Source organism: Papio anubis, chromosome 2 (assembly GCF_008728515.1).
Source record: "Papio anubis isolate 15944 chromosome 2, Panubis1.0, whole genome shotgun sequence".
Taxonomy (NCBI): domain Eukaryota; kingdom Metazoa; phylum Chordata; class Mammalia; order Primates; family Cercopithecidae; genus Papio; species Papio anubis.
In genome coordinates, this window is record NC_044977.1 from 81,427,812 (window position 1) to 81,453,365 (window position 25,554).

Here is a 25,554-nt window from a genome sequence, read left to right on the forward strand (position 1 = left end):
TAGACACCTTTTAGACAACAGCATTTTCTCCACTTGGTATTTGCAGCTAAGAATCTATGAAAATGAGTTTCCTCAGAGTGCTGTATGCTTACTAACTCACAAAGGGATTTTTCCCCAGATCCCAGAGACCCATGGGGTGACTTTTTAAAAATAACTACTTTATTGAGACTAAATTCACACAACATAGAATTCATCCTCTTAAAGTGTACAATTCACTGGTTTTTAGTGTGTTCACAGAGTTGTGCAACCATCACCACTATCTAATTTTAGATCATTTTCAGCATCCCAAAAGAAGCCCCATACCCAGTAGTAGTTACTCCCCATTACTCCTCCCCATAAACTCTTGACAACCACTAATTTATTTTTTGTCTGTATGGATTTGCCTATTCTGGACATTTCATATAAATAGAATCATATAATATGTGGCCTTTTGTGTATGACCGCTTTCATTTAGCATACTGTTTTCAAGGTTCATCCATGTTGCATCACTTCATTCCTTTTTACACCTGGACCCATGGTATGGATATGCCGTATTTGTTCATTCATTTATCAGTTGATGGACATCTGAGTGGTGTCTACTTTTTGGCAGTTATGAATGATACTGTTATGAACATTTGTGTGCAAGTTTTCACCTGGGTATATGTTTTCAATACTCTTGAGTATATACACCTAGGAGTGGAATTTCTGGGTCATATGGAACTCTATGTTTAACTTTTGAGGAAATGCCAAACTTTCTCCAAAGTAGCTGCACCATTTTACATTCCAACCAGGAATGCACAAGGGTTCCAGTGTCTCCGTGTCCTAGTCAATGTTTCTTGTCTATTTTTTACATTAAGGCCTTTCTAGTGGGTGTGAAGTGGTATCTTACTGTAATTTTGATATCCATTTCCCTCATGACTAATGATGTTGAGCATCTTCTCATGTGCTCATTAGCCATTTGCATATCTCTTTTGGAGAAATGCATATTCAAATCCTTGGCCTATTTTTAAATTGAGTTGTCTTTTTATTGTTCAGTTGTAGGAGTTCTTTATATTTATTTTAGGTAAAAGTCCCTTATTAGATATATGATTTGCAGGTATTTTCTTTTATTCTGTGGGTTTTCTATGCATTTCTTTATGATGTCTTTTGAAGCACAAAAGTTTTTAATTTTGATGAAATTCAGTTTACCTATTTTTTTTTCTTCTGTTGCTTGTGCACTTGGAATTGTAGCTATGAAACAACTGCCTAATCCAAGGCCACAAAGATTTATTCCTGTGTTTTCTTCTAAGCATTTTATAACTTTAGCTTTTAAGTTTATTTCTATGATCTATTTTGATCTAATTTTTCTTTTTTTTTCTTTTTATTATTATTATTATTATTATTATTATACTTTAAGTTCTAGGGTACATGTGCATAACGTGCAGGTTTGTTACATATGTATACTTGTGCCATGTTGCTGTGCTGCACCCATCAACTCGTCAGCACCCATCAACTCGTCATTTACATCAGGTATAACTCCCAATGCAATCCCTCCCCCCTCCCCCCTCCCCCCTCCCCATGATAGGCCCCAGTGTGTGATGTTCCCCTTCCCGAGTCCAAGTGATCTCATTGTTCAATTCCCACCTATGAGTGAGAACATGCGGTGTTTGGTTTTCTGTTCTTGTAATAGTTTGCTAAGAATGATGGTTTCCAGCTGCATCCATGTCCCTACAAAGGACACAAACTCATCCTTTTTTATGGCTGCATAGTATTCCATGGTGTAGATGTGCCACATTTTCTTAATCCAGTCTGTCACTGATGGACATTTGGGTTGATTCCAAGTCTTTGCTATTGTGAAGAGTGCTGCAGTAAACATATGTGTGCATGTGTCTTTATAGCAGCATGATTTATAATCCTTTGGGTATATACCCAGTAATGGGATGGCTAGGTCATATGGTACATCTAGTTCTAGATCCTTGAGGAATCGCCATACTGTTTTCCATAATGGTTGAACTAGTTTACAATCCCACCAACAGTGTAAAAATGTTCCTATTTCTCCACAATCTCTCCAGCACCTGTTGTTTCCTGACTTTTTAATGATTGCCATTCTAACTGGTGTGAGATGGTATCTCATTGTGGTTTTGATTTGCATTTCTCTGATGGCCAGTGATGATGAGTATTTTTTCATGTGTCTGTTGGCTGTATGAATGTCTTCTTTTGAGAAATGTCTGTTCATATCCTTTGCCCACTTTTTGATGGGGCTGTTTGTTTTTTTCTTGTAAATTTGTTTGAGTTCTTTGTAGGTTCTGGATATTAGCCCTTTGTCAGATGAGTAGATTGCAAAAATTTTCTTCCATTCTGTGGGTTGCCTGTTCACTCTGATGGTAGTTTCTTTTGCTGTGCAGAAGCTCTTTAGTTTAATGAGATCCCATTTGTCAATTTTGGCTTTTGCTGCCATTGCTTTTGGTGTTTTAGACATGAAGTCTTTGCCCATGCCTATGTCCTGAATGGTACTACCTAGGTTTTCCTCTAGGATTTTTATGGTATTAGGTCTAACATTTAAGTCTCTAATCCATCTTGAATTAATTTTCGTATAAGGAGTAAGGAAAGGATCCACTTTCAGCTTTCTACTTATGGCTAGCCAATTTTCCCAGCACCACTTATTAAATAGGGAATCCTTTCCCCATTTCTTGTTTCTCTCAGGTTTGTCAAAGATCAGATGGCTGTAGATGTGTGGTATTATTTCTGAGGACTCTGTTCTGTTCCATTGGTCTATATCTCTGTTTTGGTACCAGTACCATGCTGTTTTGGTTACTGTAGCCTTGTAGTATAGTTTGAAGTCAGGTAGCGTGATGCCTCCAGCTTTGTTCTTTTGACTTAGGATTGTCTTGGAGATGCGGGCTCTTTTTTGGTTCCATATGAACTTTAAAGCAGTTTTTTCCAATTCTGTGAAGAAACTCATTGGTAGCTTGATGGGGATGGCATTGAATCTATAAATTACCTTGGGCAGTATGGCCATTTTCACGATATTGATTCTTCCTATCCATGAGCATGGTATGTTCTTCCATTTGTTTGTGTCCTCTTTTATTTCAGTGAGCAGTGGTTTGTAGTTCTCCTTGAAGAGGTCCTTTACATCCCTTGTAAGTTGGATTCCTAGGTATTTGATTCTCTTTGAAGCAATTGTGAATGGAAGTTCATTCATGATTTGGCTCTGTGTTTGTCTGTTATTGGTGTATAAGAATGCTTGTGATTTTTGCACATTAATTTTGTATCCTGAGACTTTGCTGAAGTTGCTTATCAGCTTAAGGAGATTTTGGGCTGAGACAATGGGGTTTTCTAAATATACAATCATGTCATCTGCAAACAGGGACAATTTGACTTCTTCTTTTCCTAACTGAATACCCCTGATTTCTTTCTCTTGCCTAATTGCCCTAGCCAGAACTTCCAACACTATGTTGAATAGGAGTGGTGAGAGAGGGCATCCCTGTCTTGTGCCAGTTTTCAAAGGGAATTTTTCCAGTTTTTGCCCATTCAGTATGATATTGGCTGTGGGTTTGTCATAAATAGCTCTTATGATTTTGAGGTACGTTCCATCAATACCGAATTTATTGAGCGTTTTTAGCATGAAGGGCTGTTGAATTTTGTCAAAAGCCTTTTCTGCATCTATTGAGATAATCATGTGGTTCTTGTCTTTGGTTCTGTTTATATGCTGGATTATGTTTATTGATTTGCGAATGTTGAACCAGCCTTGCATCCCAGGGATGAAGCCCACTTGATCATGGTGGATAAGCTTTTTGATGTGTTGTTGAATCCGGTTTGCCAGTATTTTATTGAGGATTTTTGCATCGATGTTCATCAGGGATATTGGTCTAAAATTCTCTTTTTTTGTTGTGTCTCTGCCAGGCTTTGGTATCAGGATGATGTTGGCCTCATAAAATGAGTTAGGGAGGATTCCCTTTTTTTCTGTTGGTTAGAATAGTTTCAGAAGGAATGGTACCAGCTCCTCCCTGTACCTCCGGTATAATTCGGCTGTGAATCCATCTGGTCCTGGACTTTTTTTGGTTGGTAGGCTATTAATTATTGCCTCAATTTCAGAGCCTGCTATTGGTCTATTCAGGGATTCAACTTCTTCCTGGTTTAGTCTTGGAAGAGTGTAAGTGTCCAGGAAATTATCCATTTCTTCTAGATTTTCCAGTTTATTTGCGTAGAGGTGTTTATAGTATTCTCTGATGGTAGTTTGTATTTCTGTGGGGTCGGTGGTGATATCCCCTATATCATTTTTTATTGCGTCAATTTGATTCTTCTCTCTTTTCTTCTTTATTAGTCTTGCTAGCAGTCTGTCAATTTTGTTGATCTTTTCAAAAAACCAACTCCTGGATTCATTGATTTTGTGGAGAGTTTTTTGTGTCTCTATCTCCTTCAGTTCTGCTCTGATCTTAGTTATTTCTTGCCTTCTGCTAGCTTTCGAATGTGTTTGCTCTTGCTTCTCTAGTTCTTTTAATTGCGATGTTAGAGTGTCAATTTTAGATCTTTCCTGCTTTCTCTTGTGGGCATTTAGTGCTATAAATTTCCCTCTACACACTGCTTTAAATGTGTCTCAGAGATTCTGGTATGTTGTATCTTTGTTCTCATTGGTTTCAAAGAACATCTTTATTTCTGCCTTCATTTCGTGATGTACCCAGTAGTCATTCAGGAGCAGGTTGTTCAGTTTCCATGTAGTTGGGCGGTTTTGATTGAGTTTCTTAGTCCTGAGTTCTAGTTTGATTGCACTGTGGTCTGAGAGACAGTTTGTTATAATTTCTGTTCTTTTATATTTGCTGAGGAGTGTTTTACTTCCAATTATGTGGTCAATTTTGGAGTAAGTGCGATGTGGTGCTGAGAAGAATGTATATTCTGTTGATTTGGGGTGGAGAGTTCTATAGATGTCTATTAGGTCTGCTTGCTGCAGAGATGAGTTCAATTCCTGGATATCCTTGTTAACTTTCTGTCTTGTTGATCTGTCTAATGTTGACAGTGGAGTGTTGAAGTCTCCCATTATTATTGTATGGGAGTCTAAGTCTCTTTGTAAGTCTCTAAGGACTTGCTTTATGAATCTGGGTGCTCCTGTATTGGGTGCATATATATTTAGGATAGTTAGCTCTTCCTGTTGAATTGATCCCTTGACCATTATGTAATGGCCTTCTTTGTCTCTTTTGATCTTTGATGGTTTAAAGTCTGTTTTATCAGAGACTAGGATTGCAACCCCTGCTTTTTTTTGTTCTCCATTTGCTTGGTAAATCTTCCTCCATCCCTTTATTTTGAGCCTATGTATGTCTCTGCGTGTGAGATGGGTCTCCTGAATACAGCAGACTGATGGGTCTTGACTCTTTATCCAGTTTGCCAGTCTGTGTCTTTTCATTGGAGCATTTAGTCCATTTACATTTAAGGTTAAGATTGTTATGTGTGAACTTGATCCTGCCATTATGATATTAACTGGTTATTTTGCTCGTTAGTTGATGCAGTTTCTTCCTAGCCTCGATGGTCTTTACATTTTGGCATGTTTTTGCAATGGCTGGTACCGGTTGTTCCTTTCCATGTTGAGTGCTTCCTTCAGGGTCTCTTGTAAGGCAGGCCTAGTGGTGACAAAATCTCTAAGCATTTGCTTATCTGTAAAGGATTTTATTTCTCCTTCACTTATGAAACTTAGTTTGGCTGGATATGAAATTCTGGGTTGAAAATTCTTTTCTTTAAGAATGTTGAATATTGGCCCCCACTCTCTTCTGGCTTGTAGAGTTTCTGCCGAGAGATCTGCTGTTAGTCTGATGGGCTTCCCTTTGTGGGTAACCCGACCTTCTCTCTGGCTGCCCTTAAGATTTTTTCCTTCATTTCACCTTTGGTGAATCTGGCAATTATGTGTCTTGGAGTTGCTCTTCTCGAGGAGTATCTTTGTGGCGGTCTCTGTATTTCCTGAATTTGAATGTTGGCCTGCCCTACTAGGTTGGGGAAGTTCTCCTGGATGATATCCTGTAGAGTGTTTTCCAACTTGGTTCCATTTTCCCCCTCACTTTCAGGCACCCCAGTCAGACGTAGATTTGGTCTGTTTACATAATCCCATACTTCTTGCAGGCTTTGTTCATTTCTTTTTCTTCTTTTTTCTTTTGGTTTCTCTTCTCACTTCATTTCATTCATTTGATCCTCAATCGCTGATACTCTTTCTTCCAGTTGATCGAGTCGGTTACTGAAGCTTGTGCATTTGTCACGTATTTCTCGTGTCATGGTTTTCATCTCTTTCATTTCGTTTATGACCTTCTCTGCATTAATTACTCTAGCCATCAATTCTTCCACTTTTTTTTCAAGATTTTTAGTTTGTTTGTGCTGGGTACGTAATTCCTCCTTTAGCTCTGAGACGTTTGATGGACTGAAGCCTTCTTCTCTCATCTCGTCAAAGTCATTCTCCGTCCAACTTTGATCCATTGCTGGTGATGAGCTGCGCTCCTTTGCCGGGGGAGATGTGCTCTTATTTTTTGAATTTCCAGCTTTTCTGCCCTGCTTTTTCCCCATCTTTGTGGTTTTATCTGCCTCTGGTCTTTGATGATGGTGACGTACTGATGGGGTTTTGGTGTAGGTGTCCTTCCTGTTTGATAGTTTTCCTTCTAACAGTCAGGACCCTCAGCTGTAGGTCTGTTGGAGATTGCTTGAGGTCCACTCCAGACTGTGTTTGCCTGGGTGTCAGCAGCAGAGGCTGCAGAAGATAGAATATTTCTGAACAGCGAGTGTACCTGTCTGATTCTTGCTTTGGAAGCTTCCTCTCAGGGGTGTACTCCACCCTGTGAGGTGTGGGGTGTCAGACTGCCCCTAGTGGGAGATGTCTCCCAGTTAGGCTACTCAGGGGTCAGGGACCCACTTGAACAGGCAGTCTGTCCCTTCTCAGATCTCAACCTCCGTGTTGGGAGATCCACTGCTCTCTTCAAAGCTGTCAGACAGAGTCGTTTGCGTCTGCAGAGGTTTCTGCTGTGTTTGTTATTGTTTACTGTGCCCTGTCCCCAGAGGTGGAATCTACAGAGACAGGCAGGTTTCCTTGAGTTGCTGTGAGCTCCACCCAGTTCGAGCTTCCCAGCAGCTTTGTTTACCTACTTAAGCCTCAGCAATGGCGGGCGCCCTTCCCCCAGCCTCGCTGCTGCCTTGCCGGTAGATCACAGACTGCTGTGCTAGCAATGAGGGAGGCTCCGTGGGTGTGGGACCCTCCCGGCCAGGTGTGGGATATAATCTCCTGGTGTGCCCGTTTCCTTAAAGCGCAGTATTGGGGTGGGAGTTACCCAATTTTCCAGGTGTTGTGTGTCTCAGTTCCCCTGGCTAGGAAAAGGGATTCCCTTCCCCCTTGTGCTTCCCAGGTGAGGCGATGCCTCGCCCTGCTTCAGCTCTCACTGGTCAGGCTGCAGCAGCTGACCAGCACCGATTGTCCGGCACTCCCTAGTGAGATGAACCCAGTACCTCAGTTGAAAATGCAGAAATCACGGGTCTTCTGTGTCGCTCGCACTGGGAGTTGGAGACTGGAGCTGTTCCTATTCGGCCATCTTGCTCCGCCCCCCCGAGATCAAGATTCTTGCTGATAAACTCAAGAAGAGACCTGTGCTGAGTTTGCTGAGAGATTGGTAGCCAAGCTGGAATAGACAGTTGATGACTTGTAAGATAAACTGAAAATGTACCAGAGGAGCACCTCTGTAGACCTGATCTAATTTTTCATATGTGGTGTTGGGGGATGGGTCCACCTATTTTTTTTTCTTTTTTTTTGCATAAATATCCAGTTGTCCCAGAACCATTTTTTGAAATGACTATGTTTTCCCCATTAAATTGACCGTGCATGTAAGAGTTGTTTTTCTGGTCTCCCAATTCTATTCCATTGATCTATATACCTATTCATATGCCAATACCACACTGTCTTGATTACTGTAGCTCTATAGTAAGCTTTGAAATCAATAAATGTGAAGCCTTCCACTTTGCTCTTCCTTTTCTTCATTGTTTTTGCTATGCTGGGTCCCTTGCATTTCCACATGAATTTGAGGATCACCTTGTCAATTTCTGTGAAAAAGGCAGCTGGGATTTTGGTAAGGATTGCACTGAATCTGTAGATCAGTTTGGGAAATATTGCCATCTTTTATTTCTAAGTGTTTTATTCTTTTTGATGCTATGGTGAATGGAATTGTTTTCTTAATTTTATTTTGTTCATTGCTAATGTATAGAAATACAATTGATTTTTGTATGTTGATTTTGTATCTTGAAACCTTGGTGAATTTATTACTTCTAGTAGTTTTTTTTTTTTTAATTTCATGTGGTGTGTCTATATGCAAGATCATGTCATTGCAAATAGAGATAGGTTACTTCTTCCTTTCCAGTCTGGATGCCTGTTATTTCTTTTTTCTTGCCTGATTTCCCCCACAGATGGACTTAATTTGAATGGAAGTTTTTCTTTATTTCATGGTAGTTAAGATTTAATGCTTTGACTATTGTAGCTCCGGTATTGAACTCTAACACAGACATCATAAGTCCAGTCAGGCCTAGAAGGATACTATTAGTGTGAGTCATAGGAAATGTCCTTGATGCAAGAAGAAAATTTTGAGAAAGATTGTGGGACTAGAAGTCTTTCTAATATTACTATGAATGTAGGTGCAAAATCATCTTTGCTGGCTAGCATTGTAGTTCATATATTTAGAGCACTAACATGTTGATGATTTCTATCACCTAAGCTGTGTCTCTAAAATAAAGGCCCTCTAGATGATGGAATACAGCTCTTTTGGCTCTACTTCTGGATAAGTAAGAACATCTCCTTTTCTATTGAGCACCTACCAGGCCAGATATTCTCCCAGGTGCTAGACATGTAACAGTTGACTAAGACAGATAAGGCCTCTTTCCTCAGAGGTTTACATGTCTGTTGGGAGGTAGACATAAACAAATTGTTCGTGAATTAATTATAAACCATGATAAGTACTGTGAAAGACCGTGGAAGGAACTTAGCCGTCAACTTAGCAATCAAGGTACTGCAATCAGGAATTGTAAGTAGGCATCCCATTGAAAATCTGTGCTCTTGCAAAGTGCCAATGTGAAGCAACTTGAAGACAAAGGAAAATAAGACTCTTACAAAAGGAGATACAAGAGAACTGTCCTAATCCCATGATATGGAAGAGTACTAGTAATTCTTAAGGAATGCTTACTGAAAATGATTTGCTAACTGCTTGGTAAACTTGTTCTTGCAATGTTTTATTCATATTTTAATAGAGTTATCTATTATTAGGTTCAAATATTTTTAATTAAGAAAGAAGTACAACCCTCTGGGTAATATTGCAACCATGTAGATAGCTGGTAATTAAACTTTTTCCCACGTATAACTGTATTCAAACAATTTTGAACGAATCATTTTAAACTGGCAAATGTCATTATGTGTTTCTTTAAACAAACAAACAAAAGACTTATGTAACAGGCTTTGTAGCTCCAGAAAACGTTTGAGCTTACTGAAGAATGCTTAGTTTCATAAGAAAGACCAAACATGCTACCAATTATAAATTCAGGTATTCTCTTTAGAAAAAAAAGAGACATGACTTTTAATAGGAAAAGAATTGTAAAATGAGCCATGTAACTTTTGACTTTAACCTTCACGTCTCCATTTTTGAAAGTCAAAACTGAATTATGGAAGGACACTTTTGAATATATTTTAGGCCATAGAATAGTGTGAGAACATTTTTCCCTTTAATTATCAAGCTATTTCCTTTGGATAATGTAAAAGAATTAGTTTCATTTCTGCCCTGATATATTTGAACTCAGTATTGGAGAAAATCTATCATCACATTTTTTAAAGTAATAAAAGTCTCTGCAATTTGTGCTCTATAAACTTAGAGAAAAAAATGAATTTGTAAATTATTTTAGTATTTTTAAAGCATTGTTTCATTATATAAAATTCTGCCTTTTCTAGGGTATATAATACTCTTTGTTGAAGCCATCTGTCTCTCTTCCCATTTGCCACTCAAATGTGCCATTTGCAACTGTTTTTCCAACAATACCCCATTGTTTGAAGAATCCATAAATGTCTTTCTGACCCTTCTCTCCCTTCAGCTACAACAACATTGCATTATTTCAAAACACCTGTTTCAGAGTCAGGTCACCCTGTGTGTTAGACATATGTTCATTGCCCTGGACAACTGTGCAGGTTCACTTAGGGGTGGTTCTCCCTCCTTTAGCAGTTTCTACCACATGTGCCCACTGGCCTCATGCTGCCCTGGGTCACTTGATAAACAGCCTTCCCCAAACAGAACCCTCTGTCAAAGCTATCTACATTTTCATTCTCCATGACTGAAAAGTCAAAAGCAGTGGACCCCATGGCTCAGAGCACCAGCTGGAATCAGACAGGCCTGGAGTTGAGTCCTGGCTTTGTTCTTTCTTATCTATGCAACATTGGACACATTTCTCAATGTCCTTGAGCCTCAGTTACCTCATCTATAAAATGGAGAAAATAATACCTATCCCACAGGGTTGTTTTGAGTGTAAAATTAGATAGCGCATGTAGAACACCTAGCCCCTAATCTGAAGTATACTTTCTTCTACCTTTTGCTGAGTGGTTAGGCAAAAATATAAACCAGTATGACTGGCATTCTAAAGCAAATGAAACCTTTTCAAATTCATAAAATTCCATAAATTAATTACAGATACTGTTCTGTAAGGGTGGTGGCTCTGTGGTTGTGTGCTTCCTGCTCGCTATTTATAGTTGAATCAAGTGCTAACAGAGTGAATTTCTGTGCGCCTTCTGCCAGGTAACATATTGGCATGTTCTCAGGGATACCCTAAAGAAAGAAAAATATTTATTTATAAGCAGGAAGCAGTGTCTCTCTGATCATTCCCCAGAGACCACCCTCTGTGTATCTACCTTGTTCACACAGCTAAGTTGCAGAAGTGTAGCTTCCTGCTTGAGGTCTTGAATTGAATTTGGGCAGAACTAGTAGCAGTTCATAAACCATAATGCTAACCATGGTGACAATGTTTCCTTTACTAAGTGGGACACTCCTACCAATAGCTTTTGGAAAACAGTCTGATATTTGATGTTTTGTCAAAACTGCACTCATTTCTTGTCTCAGAAAAGACAAGGTCATTATCTCAGTTTTGTCCGTCAGTGCACTGCTGGGGATATTGCTAAAACTGCAGAATTTGGTGATTAAATAACATTTCCACTGCCAGTAAAAAGTATTTGAATTAGGCATAGAAATTTTCCAGGTGTAACTTGTTCCTATCCCTCTGCTTTCTTTTTAAGTATTTTTCAGACTGAAGCCTTGCTGTGCTACAGAACGGTTTGTTTCTTTCATTTTCTTTGTAGCTAATGTTTAATGTAATGGTTGCAAAGGCAAAACGGTGTGGAGTAGAAGTATTTTTAAATAAGTAAAATGGAATTATGGTTCAAGTTTTGGGTAATGGTATGGAATAGCAGAAGTCACTAAGACATTTTGATATCTCCGTTTCTGAGCAGCTTGGTATGCAAAGATGCGCCCATTATTCTAATGAAGAGGAGAAATTTCAAGTTCTCAAAAGTTTCAGAAATTGTAGTTAGAAAGAATTGACAGACATTAAGGTGCTATCAGAAGTATGAGTTGACTGTTTAGCCAACACTTTGATGGTTCACTGTCAATTCTTTAATATTCTAGTGCTGAGGTTAGCATCCTACTCATCAAATGTTTATTGAAGACATTTATCTTCTCTGCTGTCTTGGTTTTCCAGGTTTTAAATAGGAGCAAGTCGTATTCACCTCTTCATGGAAAAGGTACTAAGCTGAGTGTATTTCCTAAAAGCACTGAGATCTGAAGTCCTTGACTCAGAAGCTTTTATGTGACTTTAATGGTTTGAGGTATCTCCCATATACCAGGCCTTCTACAAGGTGCTCCTTACTTTATCTCGTCTTTATCTCCAACCCTCACAAGAGGCCTTATTGTTCCTGTTTGACAGACAAGGAAGCAGAAAGACTCCACCTCACTGTTGTCTAGATTGTGACAAAGCAGTGTCAAATCCAGGAGTTAGGGACAGAAAAGCCAGGGCACCTTCCACCACAATGGGCTGCTACCCCCAATTAGAGGCCACTGAAAAAAATTCCATGATCATGTGACAACTTAACTTCTCTTGCCACTTTATGCTTTAAAGTATTTTAATATGCAAAAGCACACACAAATGTTGGTATATCTGTCATTATTCAACCAAAGCTTTACATTCTAAAACAGTTCAAGCTTACTTAAAGTTATCTTCTTCCCACTCCAGACATATCAGTTGGCTTACCTCCTCTATTTTCATTTCTGTAAACAGTCTCAGTAATAATTTTCCTGCTGGTTCTTAAAGTAATATCTTAAACTACCATTTATTGAATGGCTACTATGCTTGTCCCATGTACAAGGCTACAGTTGCCCCGTAGATGGCATATCCTTGAATATAGTATAAAACCTATTCAATTTGATTTTACTATATTCCTTCTAGTGTATAGTTCATTGTTAAGCTTGAGACGTACCCTGAACTCAGAAGATAGGCGTGGGAAAATTAAAATTTGTTTTTCAATTCACTTTAAGGTTAGTAAGAAGAGTTCAGTTCTATTTGTCAGAGAATTCTTTCTGAAAATTAGCAAGCTATCACAGCAAAATGTATGGAAGTATATTTCTATTTAGGTCATAGAGTAAAAGGTTATTCTATATAAATATAGCACATCAATATAAAAATACTTTTTACAAAACCTTTCATGCATGTTCCTCCCCAAAGAAGAGAGAGATGTGTGAGATAGAAACTTATCTATCTCTTTACAAGGAATTTTGCCACCAGTTGATTTAATTACCCAAGAATCCTCTACCTGAGACATTCTTAAGTGAGTGATATGCATAGTTAATGAAGTATGAGTTGAGCCAGGCTTATGAAATGTCTTCAGGGTCACATTCTAAAATGCTTATGACAGATAATTCAAAGGCAGCATCAAGTCTGGTTATGCCTAGGTCCATGTGCCTGCCATGAACATAGCACACGATCTAGATTCTGACCAGCTGATTATGGCCTAACTCCTGATTCCTGCTATGTAACTCAATATAGCATCCCTTAAATTTAGTAAAATTTTTCAAGTTGTGCTGTGGCTTGGTCTTTAAGTTTTAATTTACTCTTTTGCATGGTAGAGACGTGTGCTAAAAGCTACCATACATTGTGAATGAACTATGTGCACAAATATGTGTCACTTACAGCTTGTGCTTGTGGCTACTGTCTTCTCTCCATTCCTTTTGTTATTGGGCCTACATCACCAATGAATCAGGTTAAACTCTTGGGTGTGATGCCTAGCTCAAGAATCTGAAACAAATTTTCAGGAATGCTAGTGAAGAGATGCCCTGGAACACTAATTTACCATCAGCTATTATTTAAAATGTCACTGTGGAGATTAAACACTGTCTGCAAATAGCAATAGAGAGAAGATTAATCCTCGAATTCAAATGGCAGTTAAAGTTTAAAATTAGCTTTGGAAAATGGACTTCTAGTACTTTTCCTACGGTCGTGTTGGGGTCCAAAAACATCTTCCAGAACTTTCTCATGACAGCTATAAAGTTTTAATAAATATAAATTTCAAACCACCAGTGATACTGGCTCCCCAGCTGCATTTACAAAATGCTTTTTTTTCCCCTGCTGAGACTGTTTAGATTGAATTTTCCAGTGATTCACAAGTGAGCCTTAGACTTTGTTGTTGATCGGAGAGAAGTGTGCATGTTATAAGCCTATATGTTGATGAGTTTTCACGAAGTGAACACACCCATGTAACCATCTTCTGGATCAAGAAAGAGCAAGACCAGCACCCCAGAAGCCCCATTGTGCTCCCTCCCTGTCCCTATTCCTTCCTCACAACTAATTATCCCCATGTTTGATTTTACCAATATGTACTCTTTTGTGTCTAGCTTCTCTCACTTAGCATTTTGTTCATGAGATTCAATACATCACTCATTTCACTACTGTATTGTGTTCCGCTGTGTGATTGTATCATCCTTTTTGTATCCGTTCTACTGTTGCTGGGCATGTGGGCGATTTCCATTTGGAAGCTATTAAGAGTATATCTTTTGGTAGAATCTTAGACTTTTAATAAAACTTGGGCAAGGAAAGGGAAGCCATTTGGTCTCTTAAGGTTTAGAATAAATTATAGGTATTCTTATCCTTGGTGCTTTGGAACAGTGTTACTGACTTCATTGCTGAAACAGTAATGTATAAGTATTACTTGATAGTCTATTTAATTATTTGATATGAACACAAGCTCCCTACTTCCAGGTTGCCCCCTGTTTTTCTGCCTGATGGTTGGAACTTGCTGCCATATTGCCCTCCTTCTCCTTCAAGCCCCTTCTTAGGGACCATCTCCTCCATCCTTTATGAAGGTTTAACTGATCCTCCACAAAATGGTCTTTCTCTTTTCTGAAATGCCAGACCATTTTGTATATCTCCCTTCTCTTATGTTGTTTTTAATAATATATCCTAACAGCCACCATTTCCTTTGTAGTAGTGCTTTTTTAAAAAGTTACACTGGGAATAATTTTTTAAAAATACAAAGGTGGATATTGTTTGATAGTCCTTGTATTAAAAGTTTTTGCAACATCATGTCTCCTGGGCCATGACTATCAGGCATTGTCACAATGCAAGCCTGATACTGAAAGAGTCTCACAGATTTTATAGGCTCCAGAAAAAAAGTAACATCCCAGCTTTCTCCCAATTGTATTCCTCTTCAACCCATAAAGAACAGAGTGAGGTTCTTGGTCTGATCTTATCCCATGGCCATGTCTCATTTTTCTCCACACCTCCACTGTAGATTTAGCCTTGTGTCACCCAACGTTTATCAGAACTGGTTCCTATCTGAGGCTCCCAAACTTCTATCATCAGATATTTGATTGATTAAACTATTCTGTCCTAGCAGCTTAAGGAATAGATTGGGCGAAGGGCATCAAGTTGAAAGGTTGTTTCTGTTTGATATGTTTTATGTTTTTGCTGGAGTTATCAGTTTTCCTTTTAATCATTATCAAGGACCTATGTGATCATTACTACTATACCTCAACATATACTACCTTATTTTGGAATTCCTTCTTTGTAGCTCTCAATTGCCCTGATAGATGTAGGGTGTGTGAAAGCAAGGCCATATCTTAATCGTCTTTGTAACTTCACTGGCTTAGGCTCCCAATAATGTCTGGAGAAAGATCAGTGAAAACGAATGACTTGAATGACTTGGAGAGCGAAGGACTGGCCTGCGAATCTGAGCACAGCTGAATTGTGTATAGCCTTCAGACCATTGCCTCGTTCCCAGGACAAATCTGATTGATAATGTCTCCCCTCTTTCCTACAAGGATATTTTGAGATGAAATTGAGTTATACATAACATTTTGAGCCTTTCAGAGATAGTATTACATAAGCCACTTTGCCTCTCAGCAGTGGTGTAATTTAGTTAGATAACATCTTGTGCTGGAGTCCACTTTAATGCAAAGACTTTATTGCAAAGCTTCTTAAAAATAACGAATAAATGATTTAGCCTTTCTGGTGATTTTGAAATGATTTAAGAGATTGCAAATCAAAAACATTTCGGAAGACTAAGTTAATTACCTGACTCCACCACCAGTTGCTTTATTAGTGATGCTGGGGAAAGTTGCTTTCTTCTCTCCGCTGGATTTTGGCTGCCCCTTCCAAGGTGTTGTCAGAATACATTTTGCTGTTGTATGAAATAAAGTCATGGAAATGCAGAGTTTTAAGCAAATATAGCATCAACAGTACCTGGCACATAATAGGGTCTCAGTAAGTTTCTACAGAATAAATTAATGAATCAATCTATTTCCATTATTGCAGTGGAATATAGGGAATATCCCAGCTACCTATTCCTTCAGCCTCAGCTTCAATACTGCCTGCCAGTGGTGGGAGTCCTTCTGAAGGCCACTAACTCCATTTGTCAACAAATTTAATTACTCTCAAATGCCACCTTAGACTTCTGTGAGATTTTCTATAATTCCACTGGGCGGTTAGTCACATCTGTGCTGCATTCCGCAGACATCTTACTCATACCTCTGTTGTTGTATTTCTCACAGTACATTAGAATTCCAGTTATATAATACCTCTCAAGTCTCCCTTTGTAGACTGTGAACTCTATGAGGACAGAAGTATGTCTTGTTTTCTTTATGCTCCCAGTTCCTAGCATATTACAGAATGAATGAAAGACTGGAAGAAGGGGGACAGAGAAAATGAGCAGAAAAAATAATAATAACAGGGACTGTATGTATTGACTGCCAACTCAGTGGTCTCTTAAGAGGGCTGTGCTCATCCCTGAAAGTGTGTACCAAAGACAACCCATTCAGATTCAGGAATAAAAATTGAAAATAATTTTGTCTTTTTAATCCTAAGCATTTTAATTCCATTTTTGTGTATGTTTTGTACTCTACATATGATTTTAAAATAGTCATACATATATTTAGTTCATAAATAAACATATATTACAAAGTACACATTCAAACATTTACCATTAAAAGTACAAATAATACACAAATAATACATTTGGAGACTCCCTAGTATATTTGTTTGTCAGGTGCCTCTACTAAGCATTCGATTTAATATTATTTCATTTAGTTCACCAAAAATCCTGTGAGGTATGTACTGTGGTCCCCATGATGAAGAATTTGATGCATAGAGAGGTTAGGTAATTTTCCTAGTCATTTATAGCTGGCAATTGGTGGAACTAGGGCCCAGGCTTAGATTTGTCTGGCTTAATCACTGCCACATCCTCTCTTATTCTTCTCTCCTAGAACCCAGGGTTGTTCTTCAGGCACAGTACAGCCTTGTGGATTAAATAAGTAAATCAAACGAAAGATTTAATCATATGAAGTACATATTAAGGCTTTCTTCTTAAGAAAAATTGTGAAAATTAAAATAAAATGTCTTTTTCATTGTAAAAGTATGTATTGGCAATGATGAGCCAACTAACATACCCGTGTGACACATTAGAACGCTTAATCCCACTTCTTGACCAAAAAACTGAAGAACAGCAAGTTACTTGTTCACTGCTGCAGCTAAAATCAAGCAGCTGGTATTCTCATGTTCACATCTGATTACCAAGCTGCTTTTTTAAATTGAAATATAATTTGTATGCAATAAAATTCACTCTTTTAAAGTAAGAAATTCAGGAGTTCTTAGTATATTCACAAGATTCTGTAACCATCATTTTGACCTAATTTCAGAACATTTTCATCACTCCAAAAAGAAAGCATATACCCACTAGCAGTCACTTCCCGTTTCCCTTTCCTTCAGCCCAGCCATCCTCTAATCTACTTTCTGTCTCTGTGAATTTGCCTATTCTGGACATTTCATATAAAGTAAATCACACAATATGTGGTCTTTTGTGCCTGGCTTCTTTCAAATAGCATAATATTTTCAAAGTTCATCCAGCCCTTCATTACTCTTTAGGCTGAATAATATTCCATTATGTGAATAAACAAAAATCCATTCCTCAGTTGATAGATATTTGGTTGTTTTCACTTTTTGGCTATTATGGATAATGTTTCTGTGAACATTTGTGTGTAAGTTTTGTGTGAACATGTTTTTAGTTTTCTTGGTATAAGGTTAGAAGGGAATTGCTGGGTCACATGGTAACTCACCTGTTTAACATTTTGAGGAACTGCCAAAACTGTTTTCCAAAGTGGCTGCACCATTTTACTTTTCTGCCAATACTGTATGAGGGTTTCAGTTTCTCCACATCCTTGCCAACACTTGTTATGGTCTCTTTTTTATTGTAACCATCCTAATGGGTATAAAGGTATCTCATTGTGGTTTTGATTTGTATTTCTCTAATAACAAGGATGCTGAACATCTTTGTATGTGTTTATTGTCCCCTCAACTACTTCTTTTGAATTTAAATTATTTGTTTCCTTTTTCACTTTTGCATTTTTCATTGGGATATAAATTTTATTCTTCTTCTTATGATACCTATGTTGCCCCCAAGAACTCTGAAAGCATATTAAGTGCTCATGAAATGTCTATTAAAGATTGCATGGCTCCTCACAGTGCCAAGCTGCTTGTGCCATGAACTATAAGGATTTAACTGAGTTTCCAGTGGCAACTTTTTAGGAAGTCTCCACATCACATTATCAGATAACAAGCTTTTATAAACCCCAAATTATGATGATAATAATGCTTTATTATAAAGCATTTAATGTCATAGGAACTCCAAGAATTTTTTTCAAAATTATATCTTTTTTAACTTTTTACATTCCTATGAGGCAGAAAAGAAGCCAGAGAGTCCTCCAAGAAAGTGTATGTAGAGATATAAATATCTTAAAAATTCTAGGGTGTCTTGGGAAAAAAAAATCCTTGTTACTACAACCAGTGTTTCCAGATGTATAAGAAAATGTTCAAATTGCTTTTAAGTTATATGGCAGTTCTGGATGTAAATCACACTGCTCGTATGTGATGCTAATATTTTAGTAATGTTGAAATTAATGTTTGTTGTCAAATCTAGTTTATGCCAGAAAGAAAGGAAGGGAAAGTTTTGAAAATTCTATATGCCAATTTCCACCTATACCGTGAAATAATATTTATACTAGCATCTAAAGATCTATAGTAGTAGTATGTTTCAAAAAGTACCTGATAGATGACATATACAGTGAATCCACCTTGGTTGGAGCTATGCGATCTTCCAGGCTTTCAGACCTTACAGGTTCCCATCTTACTTTCAAATTTTATTTGATGGCTTTTACCAATACTAGTCATTCTCAATCGTACTGCAAGTTGAATAAATTTGGTCATTTATGTTTACAATGATGAAATTCATCAATTCACTCATAAACTGTGCTTTTTAAAATGGCAAATGTTTTTTAAAAAACTACTTTTAGTTTTTGTTTATTTACTTAATCTACAAAAACTGGTTGGGTACCTACTAGGCACCAGACCTAGGAAAGGCAGTGAGAGCAAAACAGTCATGGTGCTTGCCCTTGTAGAGCTCATAGCAAACCTGCCAACTCCAGAAACAATTCCATCACTGCAACTGTGATTAATGCTAAAAGTGAAAATTTTAAGATTCTGAGAGGGCATCATGAAGGAGCTGACCCAGTTTATGGTTGTCAGGAAAGGCTTCCCTGTGAAAGTGATACATAATTGAGGACCTGAAGGGAGCCTAAGCATTACCCAGAACACGAGGCAGAGGGGACTTGCATGTGCACAGGACTAAGGCAGACAGGACTCTGATGCTTTTGAGGACCTTAATGAAGGACAGAGTGGCTGGCTTGTGAGGAGCAAGCAGACAGGAGGTGGTATAATGGATGGGGCAGGTAGCGCATGGAGGCATGTTAGGGATTTGTGCCTCTGTCAATTGGGGAGCTGCTGCAGGGGTTAAGGCTGTGGCATTGTTAATAGCCATAGAATTAGCAAAGGCCAAATGACCCTTTGTTATTTTCCTCTTTCTTGGTCAGGAATATGACTGGCGAAACTATCAGCCGAGCCAGATGAGTGAATCCGAGTTACAGATGCTGGCGAGCCTACGGCGGCAACAAAATGAAGAACTGGAGGATGCTGGGACTTCCCATGGCCTGAGTGCCTCCCAGGTGGACAACTGTAATGTCAGCATAAGTACCAGCAGTGACGACACAACCACCTGGAACTCCTGCCTGCCACCCGTGAGTCCCTGGCTTTGCAGCTTCCTCTCATTGGTTAACAAGGAGCAAGCTTCATTGCTTAACAAGGAGCAAGCTTTTTTCTAACAAATCCCAGCTTTGCCTGGAAAAGCCAGGACCAAAATGAGAACACTCCCTATGAGAAATAATCAGAGTCCATTCTGAAATAGTGTTTTAGAATGGGGGACGGAAGTTAGAAGATGACAGTCTTTTCTTAAATTGTTTTATTTACCTTCAGAAAAGCTTTGTATGATGATATATCAAACCACACATTGAAAGAACAAAAAGAGGGCCGGGCGCGGTGGCTCACGCCTGTAATCCCAGCACTTTGGGAGGCCGAGGCGGGCGGATGACAAGGTCAGGAGATCGAGACCACGGTGAAACCCCGTCTCTACTAAAAATACAAAAAATTAGCCGGGCGCGGTGGCGGGCGCCTGTAGTCCCAGCTACTCAGGAGGCTGAGGCAGGAGAATGGCGTGAACCTGGGAGGCGGAGCTTGCAGTGAGCCGAGATCGCGCCACTGCACTCCAGCCTGGGCGACAGAGCGAGACTCCGTCTCAAAAAAAAAAAGAAAGAACAAAAAGAACAATTTTACTGTAGACACTGGGTGTCCCATTGTATCCCCTGTTCCTAGTACAAGCCCTGTGGCACATACAAGAGGCTCAATATTTGTTAAATATATATGTATGAAATGAATGAACACAGAGGAAAAGACTGTAGTTATACAAGTACTGCTTGGATATGAAGACAGAAAAGAACCTTCTGTAGAAGTCACCAGATGTTCACTGACTCTTCCCTGTGGATGACGGGCTATGATAGGCACTGTGGATGCTTCAGAAGCTTATATTCCCATGTGTTTCCATAGTTAAAGCACTTCAGTATGGCCCATTGCCCTCACTATGGCCCAGCAGAGGAGTTGGAATAGGTCTTAGTCTTCCTGTTTTTCAGGTGAAGAAACTGAAGCGTGGGTCCAAGCTTCCACACCTGGTCAGTGGCAGAGCCCAGAGCAGAGCCCAGTTTTTTAACTCAGTCCGTTCTCTACAATACTGTTCTCAGGGACCTTACAACTTAATTGGAAAGACAGAGCATAAACATCAGTGGAACAGTTCAGTACGGCACAAGAAATGTCATAAAGCAGAATAATAAAATCATTGGTATAATAATGATAATTAGAGCTACCATTGCTTTAAGTACCTAGAGCCATTTTGAGACCTCTGCAGGCCTAAGAAACATTTACTTATAAGGCTACATTCAATATCATAGCAAACCGACTAAAATATACTTTCATCCAAAAGTAAATATGTTTTTGCTATAAAAATTTTTAAAGAAAACATAAAATAACTTTTACTCATTTATATATAACTATATAAAAATTGAGTTGAAGCATAGTTGACAGTGGATAAGTTAGGTTTTAGGTATTTAATTAAATACATATGAATTTTGTGATTTGCTTTTTGTATTTTAAAGCCAGTTTTTTTCCAGGTCTCCAACATCTTTGTAGATCTTGGAAATCTCAGAGGCCCTGGCACCTAATGCCTTACATGTTATCTAGTTTACTCCTTATGGCTACTCTGTGTGGTAAGCACTGTTGCAGAGCTCTTGAGTAATGGAGGCTCTTGAGTAAAGTGAATCAGACCTAACCTGGTCTGACTCCTAAGTCTGGGCTCCTGACCACCATGATGTGGTGACTCAGTTGTCAAATGAGTGTTATCCAGTGGATATGTGGATATCCCATGGAAGGTGAGATTTCTGTGCTCTGGGGAGAACTTACACAAGTCTTCATGGAGAAGAAATTCCATTTGGTTTGATGGGGGGATTAGTGCTCTTTATCCCTACCTTGCATACCTTCAGGTTTCTCTTGCCTCAGTTGTGCTTTCATTAAACACAACTGTCAAGCATACATAACACCTCTGGCAGCCTTGGTGCCAAAAAGTATCCACCCACCCAGAAAAATATCTGACTTCTGGTTACTCTGGTTAGAGTATCCTTGTAGCCAAGCTAAGATCATAAGAGTCAGTTGCAGATTTTTACCAGTACAATTTGCAATAGAATTGAAACATTGCCTTTCTTATAAAATATTCCACAGCAGTCATTTAAACTGCAAGTAAGAAAGAGAACAGTGGCCTCCTGATCGAGCTCATTCTGTCATGAAGTAGCTTGGAGACCAACATTACAAAGGGCAACCTGAGGAATGATTATTTATGGACTGAAAAGGCTGAACTCTTAGTTGCCCTGGATACAATGTTCTCATCACTCTCCTGTTCTGAAGGACTGAAATCTCCTGCATGACATCTATTCCACTCTAAAAGTATACAGACAAAAATAAGACCTTTGGTAATGAACTTAATAACCCCTCTATTTGACCAAATGAGAAATTGAAATGGTTTGATTTTTTTAGACAGAGAAAATATTGAAAAGTCTACCTTTGGTACTCATGAGATATGTTTGTTATTGCATCAGAGTCAGTCTATCTAACATTGGAACTACCGCCAAATGGAAAATTGTATTCCTTAATGAACTCTGTAACTCGCTGCTTGTATAGAGTTTAGATAGAGCAATTTTACAAGCATCATTGTGGTCTTTTTGACAGCTCATGCTTTTCTCTTTAAAAGTTGCACAGGGACAGTGAAAAAGAAGAAATAAAAAAATTCATAACTTTATTCATCACAATAATACCCCTTTTTTTTTTTTTTTTTTTTTTTTTTTGAGACTGAGTCTCGCCCTATTGCCCAGACTGGAGTGCAGTGGCTCAATCTTGGCCCACTGCAACCTCTGCCTCCGGAGTAACTGGGATTACAGGCGCCCACCACCAGGCCCAGCTAATTTTTTGTATTTTTAGTAGAGATGGGGTTTTACCAGGCTGGTCTCAAACTCCTGACCTCAAATGATCCACCCGCCTTGGCCTCCCAAAGTGCTGGGATTACAGGTAAGCCACTGTGCCCGGCCTATCCCACTTTTCTTTTATCTCAGTGAATAATGTCAACATCCATATTGATCCTTTAACCAGAAATTTGGAAGACATCTTCATTTCTCCCACTTCTTTATCCCACATTTGGCTGGTCTCCAAATCCTAAGAATCCTCTCTCCTTTTTATCTCTTACCCCACCCTTCCTAATACCACAGCCTTGGCACTTTTCCGTTTTTCTTTTTTCCCCTTAATCCCATGACAGATTATGCACTTTATTTTTTTTCAATATTTATTTTAGATTCAGGAGGTACATGTGCACATTTGTCACCAGGCTACATTGCATGATACTGAAGATTGGGGTACAAATGCTTCAGTCATGCAGGTACTGAGCATAGTAACCAATAGTTACTTTTTCAATCCTTGCCTTCTTCCTCCCTCTCTCCTTTAGCAGTCCCCAGTGTCTATTGTTGACATCTTTATTTCCATGAGTACCTGATGTTTAGCTCCTGCTTATAAGTGAGAACATGCAGTGTTTGGTTTTCTGTTCCTGCATTAATTTGCTTAGGATAATGGCCTCCAGCTGCATCCATGTTGCTGCAAAGGACATGATTTTCCTCTTTTTTATAGTTTATGCACTTTATTTTTCATCTGAATTCCTTCAATAGTCCCCTAACATCTCTGTGCCTCCAGTCAAGGCACGTAACCTGGTGGTTAGGAGCATCAGCTCTGACATCAAATTGCCACGGTTCATATCCAAGCTGTGACCCTTATAAAATGCTTGGCACTGTATCTGAGACATAAGTACTTAATAAATGAAGTTTAGCTGTCATTATTATTATCATTATTGTTCACATTAGTGATCTTCCTAAAACCCAGATCTGATATGATCTGATCTCTTTATTATGTAAAGCCTTTCAGTGACTCCCCATCACCTCTTTACTTTGACATACAGGAGCCCCCATGATCTGAGATTGCCCTCTCTCCAGCCTCATCTCTCACTGCACCCCACCTTTCACTCCATTCTGTAGTCCCACTTGTAATTCTCTAAATGCACTTTGCACATTATCCCTGTACCTTGGACCTGATTATCCTCAAGACTTAGCTCCAAAGTCACTGTAGCCCTTCTCCAGGCCTCATTGTGAAGGATACACCTTCTCTGCCACAAGAGTCAGGAGTATCTCCCTGAAAACTCTCACCACAAGCTTGCTTGTCTGTCTCACATTCACTCATTCCACACATATGTTTTTGAGTGGTACAATGTACTGTCAACTAGGCTGGCTTCCGAGGATACAGATAAAGCCTTATCCAAGCTTGAGGTGTGCACAGTTTTGGAGGGGAAGCCCAGGTGAATGGCTGACTGTAACTCAGGATGGCAAGTGATAGAATAATGAGTTATGGGAACACATGAGAGGGGACGATTCCACCTGTGGGTTTCAGGGATGCTTTTACAGAGAAGACAACAGTTAAGCTGAAGTTCAAGAATGAGTTCAAGTTCACCATGTAGACAAGAGGGGAATGGAATTCCAAGTTCCAAAAGGAAGCCAAATTAAGTCTGTGGTGGCGGGGACAGTGGGGAGTCTCTCCTTAAGCAAGATAACCTCCTGTTAGTGCCTTTGTTTCTCTGTCAGCTTGCATAGCACTTGAAATGAGTTTTGCTTGTCTCACTACCCACCCCCCACCCAACATACACACAGGGGAGCCACTCTGCTCCTGCCACACTGTCGACTTGGCTGTCACTTGGTGAGCCGTGCCCTGTGTTCAGCTCACGCCTTGCTCATCTCTTCTCTGTCTGGCAGCTCCCTCTCTACTTAGAAAATGGCTTTTTAATTTCTTTTTTGGTTTTTTGGTTTTTGGCTAATTTTTTATTAAAGACTTGTAGTTTTTTTGAGCCGTTTTGGGTTCACTACAAAATTGAGAGGAACCCTATTATCAGTGTCCCCCACCAGAATGGTAATTTGTTACAATTAATGAACCTCCATTGACACATCATTATCACCCAAACTCCGTAGTTCACATTAGGGTTCACTCCTGGTGTTGTGCATTTTATGGATTTGGACAAAGGTATAGTGACATGTATCTGCCATTATAGTATCATACAGAGTAGTTTCACTGCCCTTAAAATCCTCTGTACTCTGACTGTTTATCCCTCCTTTTGCTTATTTCTGAAGGCCCAACTCACTTGTCGCTGCTTCCTGAAACGCTCCTAAACCCTCATCCCACCCTGAACAGAATTATTCGCTTCCCTCTCTGGGTCCCTGTTACCTTCACGCTCAGTTACAGCACTTATGACATCAGCTAACCAATGTTACCAATATCCCCAAGACTGCTTGTGAATTCCTTGAAGAGAGAACCCTGCCTGTGTTCTTTCATACCTTCTATGTTGGAGCACAAATGCTAGCACAAGGCATCACAGCCAGTTGTCAGTCATTACTTGAATGAATGAATCAATAATGTTTTGAAAAATTCTTTTTTTACATATGAGTTCAGGCCCTTTGCAGGTACATGGATGAAGCCAGAAACGATCATTCTCAGCAAACTAACACAGGAACAGAAAACCAAACACTGAATGTTCTCACTCATAAGTGAGAGTTGAAGAATGAGAATCCATGGACACAGGGAGGGGAACATCACACAGCGGGGCCCATTGGAGTGTTGGGGGCTAGGGGAGGGATAGATAGCATTAGGAGACATACCTAATGTAGATGATGGGTTGACGGGTGCAGCAAACAACCATGGCACGTGTGTACCTATGTAACAAACCCGCACATTCTGCACATGTATCCCAAAACTTAAAGCATAATTTTTAAAAATTCATTTTTTACTCTAAAATAAGGTAATTTTCATCAAGATTCCAAAATAAACATCAGCTTTGCTTTGCTTTGCTTAAATAAATCCTGAGTGATGCATGTAATATTTTCAATTCAAGATTTGATAAATAGATATTAAATATACACCCAAAGGAAAATCTCCTTCTGAGCAGGACCTGATTGCCAATAGGAAGAAAAAGAGATGTAGTCAGGTCCCATTCAGTTTAGCATTTTTACC

At 39.1% G+C, this 25,554-nt stretch overlaps 1 protein-coding gene across 1 annotated transcript in view; it reads left to right on the forward strand.

Annotated features, from left to right (window-relative positions):
- LOC116268635 (uncharacterized protein C3orf67 homolog) overlaps window positions 1-25,554 on the forward strand; it is a 114,485-nt gene that overhangs the window by 24,862 nt on the left and 64,069 nt on the right. The window contains exon 3 of the mRNA XM_031662925.1: window positions 19,401-19,604. Coding sequence (XP_031518785.1) covers window positions 19,401-19,604 — 204 coding nt within the window. The remainder of the gene's footprint in view (window positions 1-19,400; window positions 19,605-25,554) is intronic.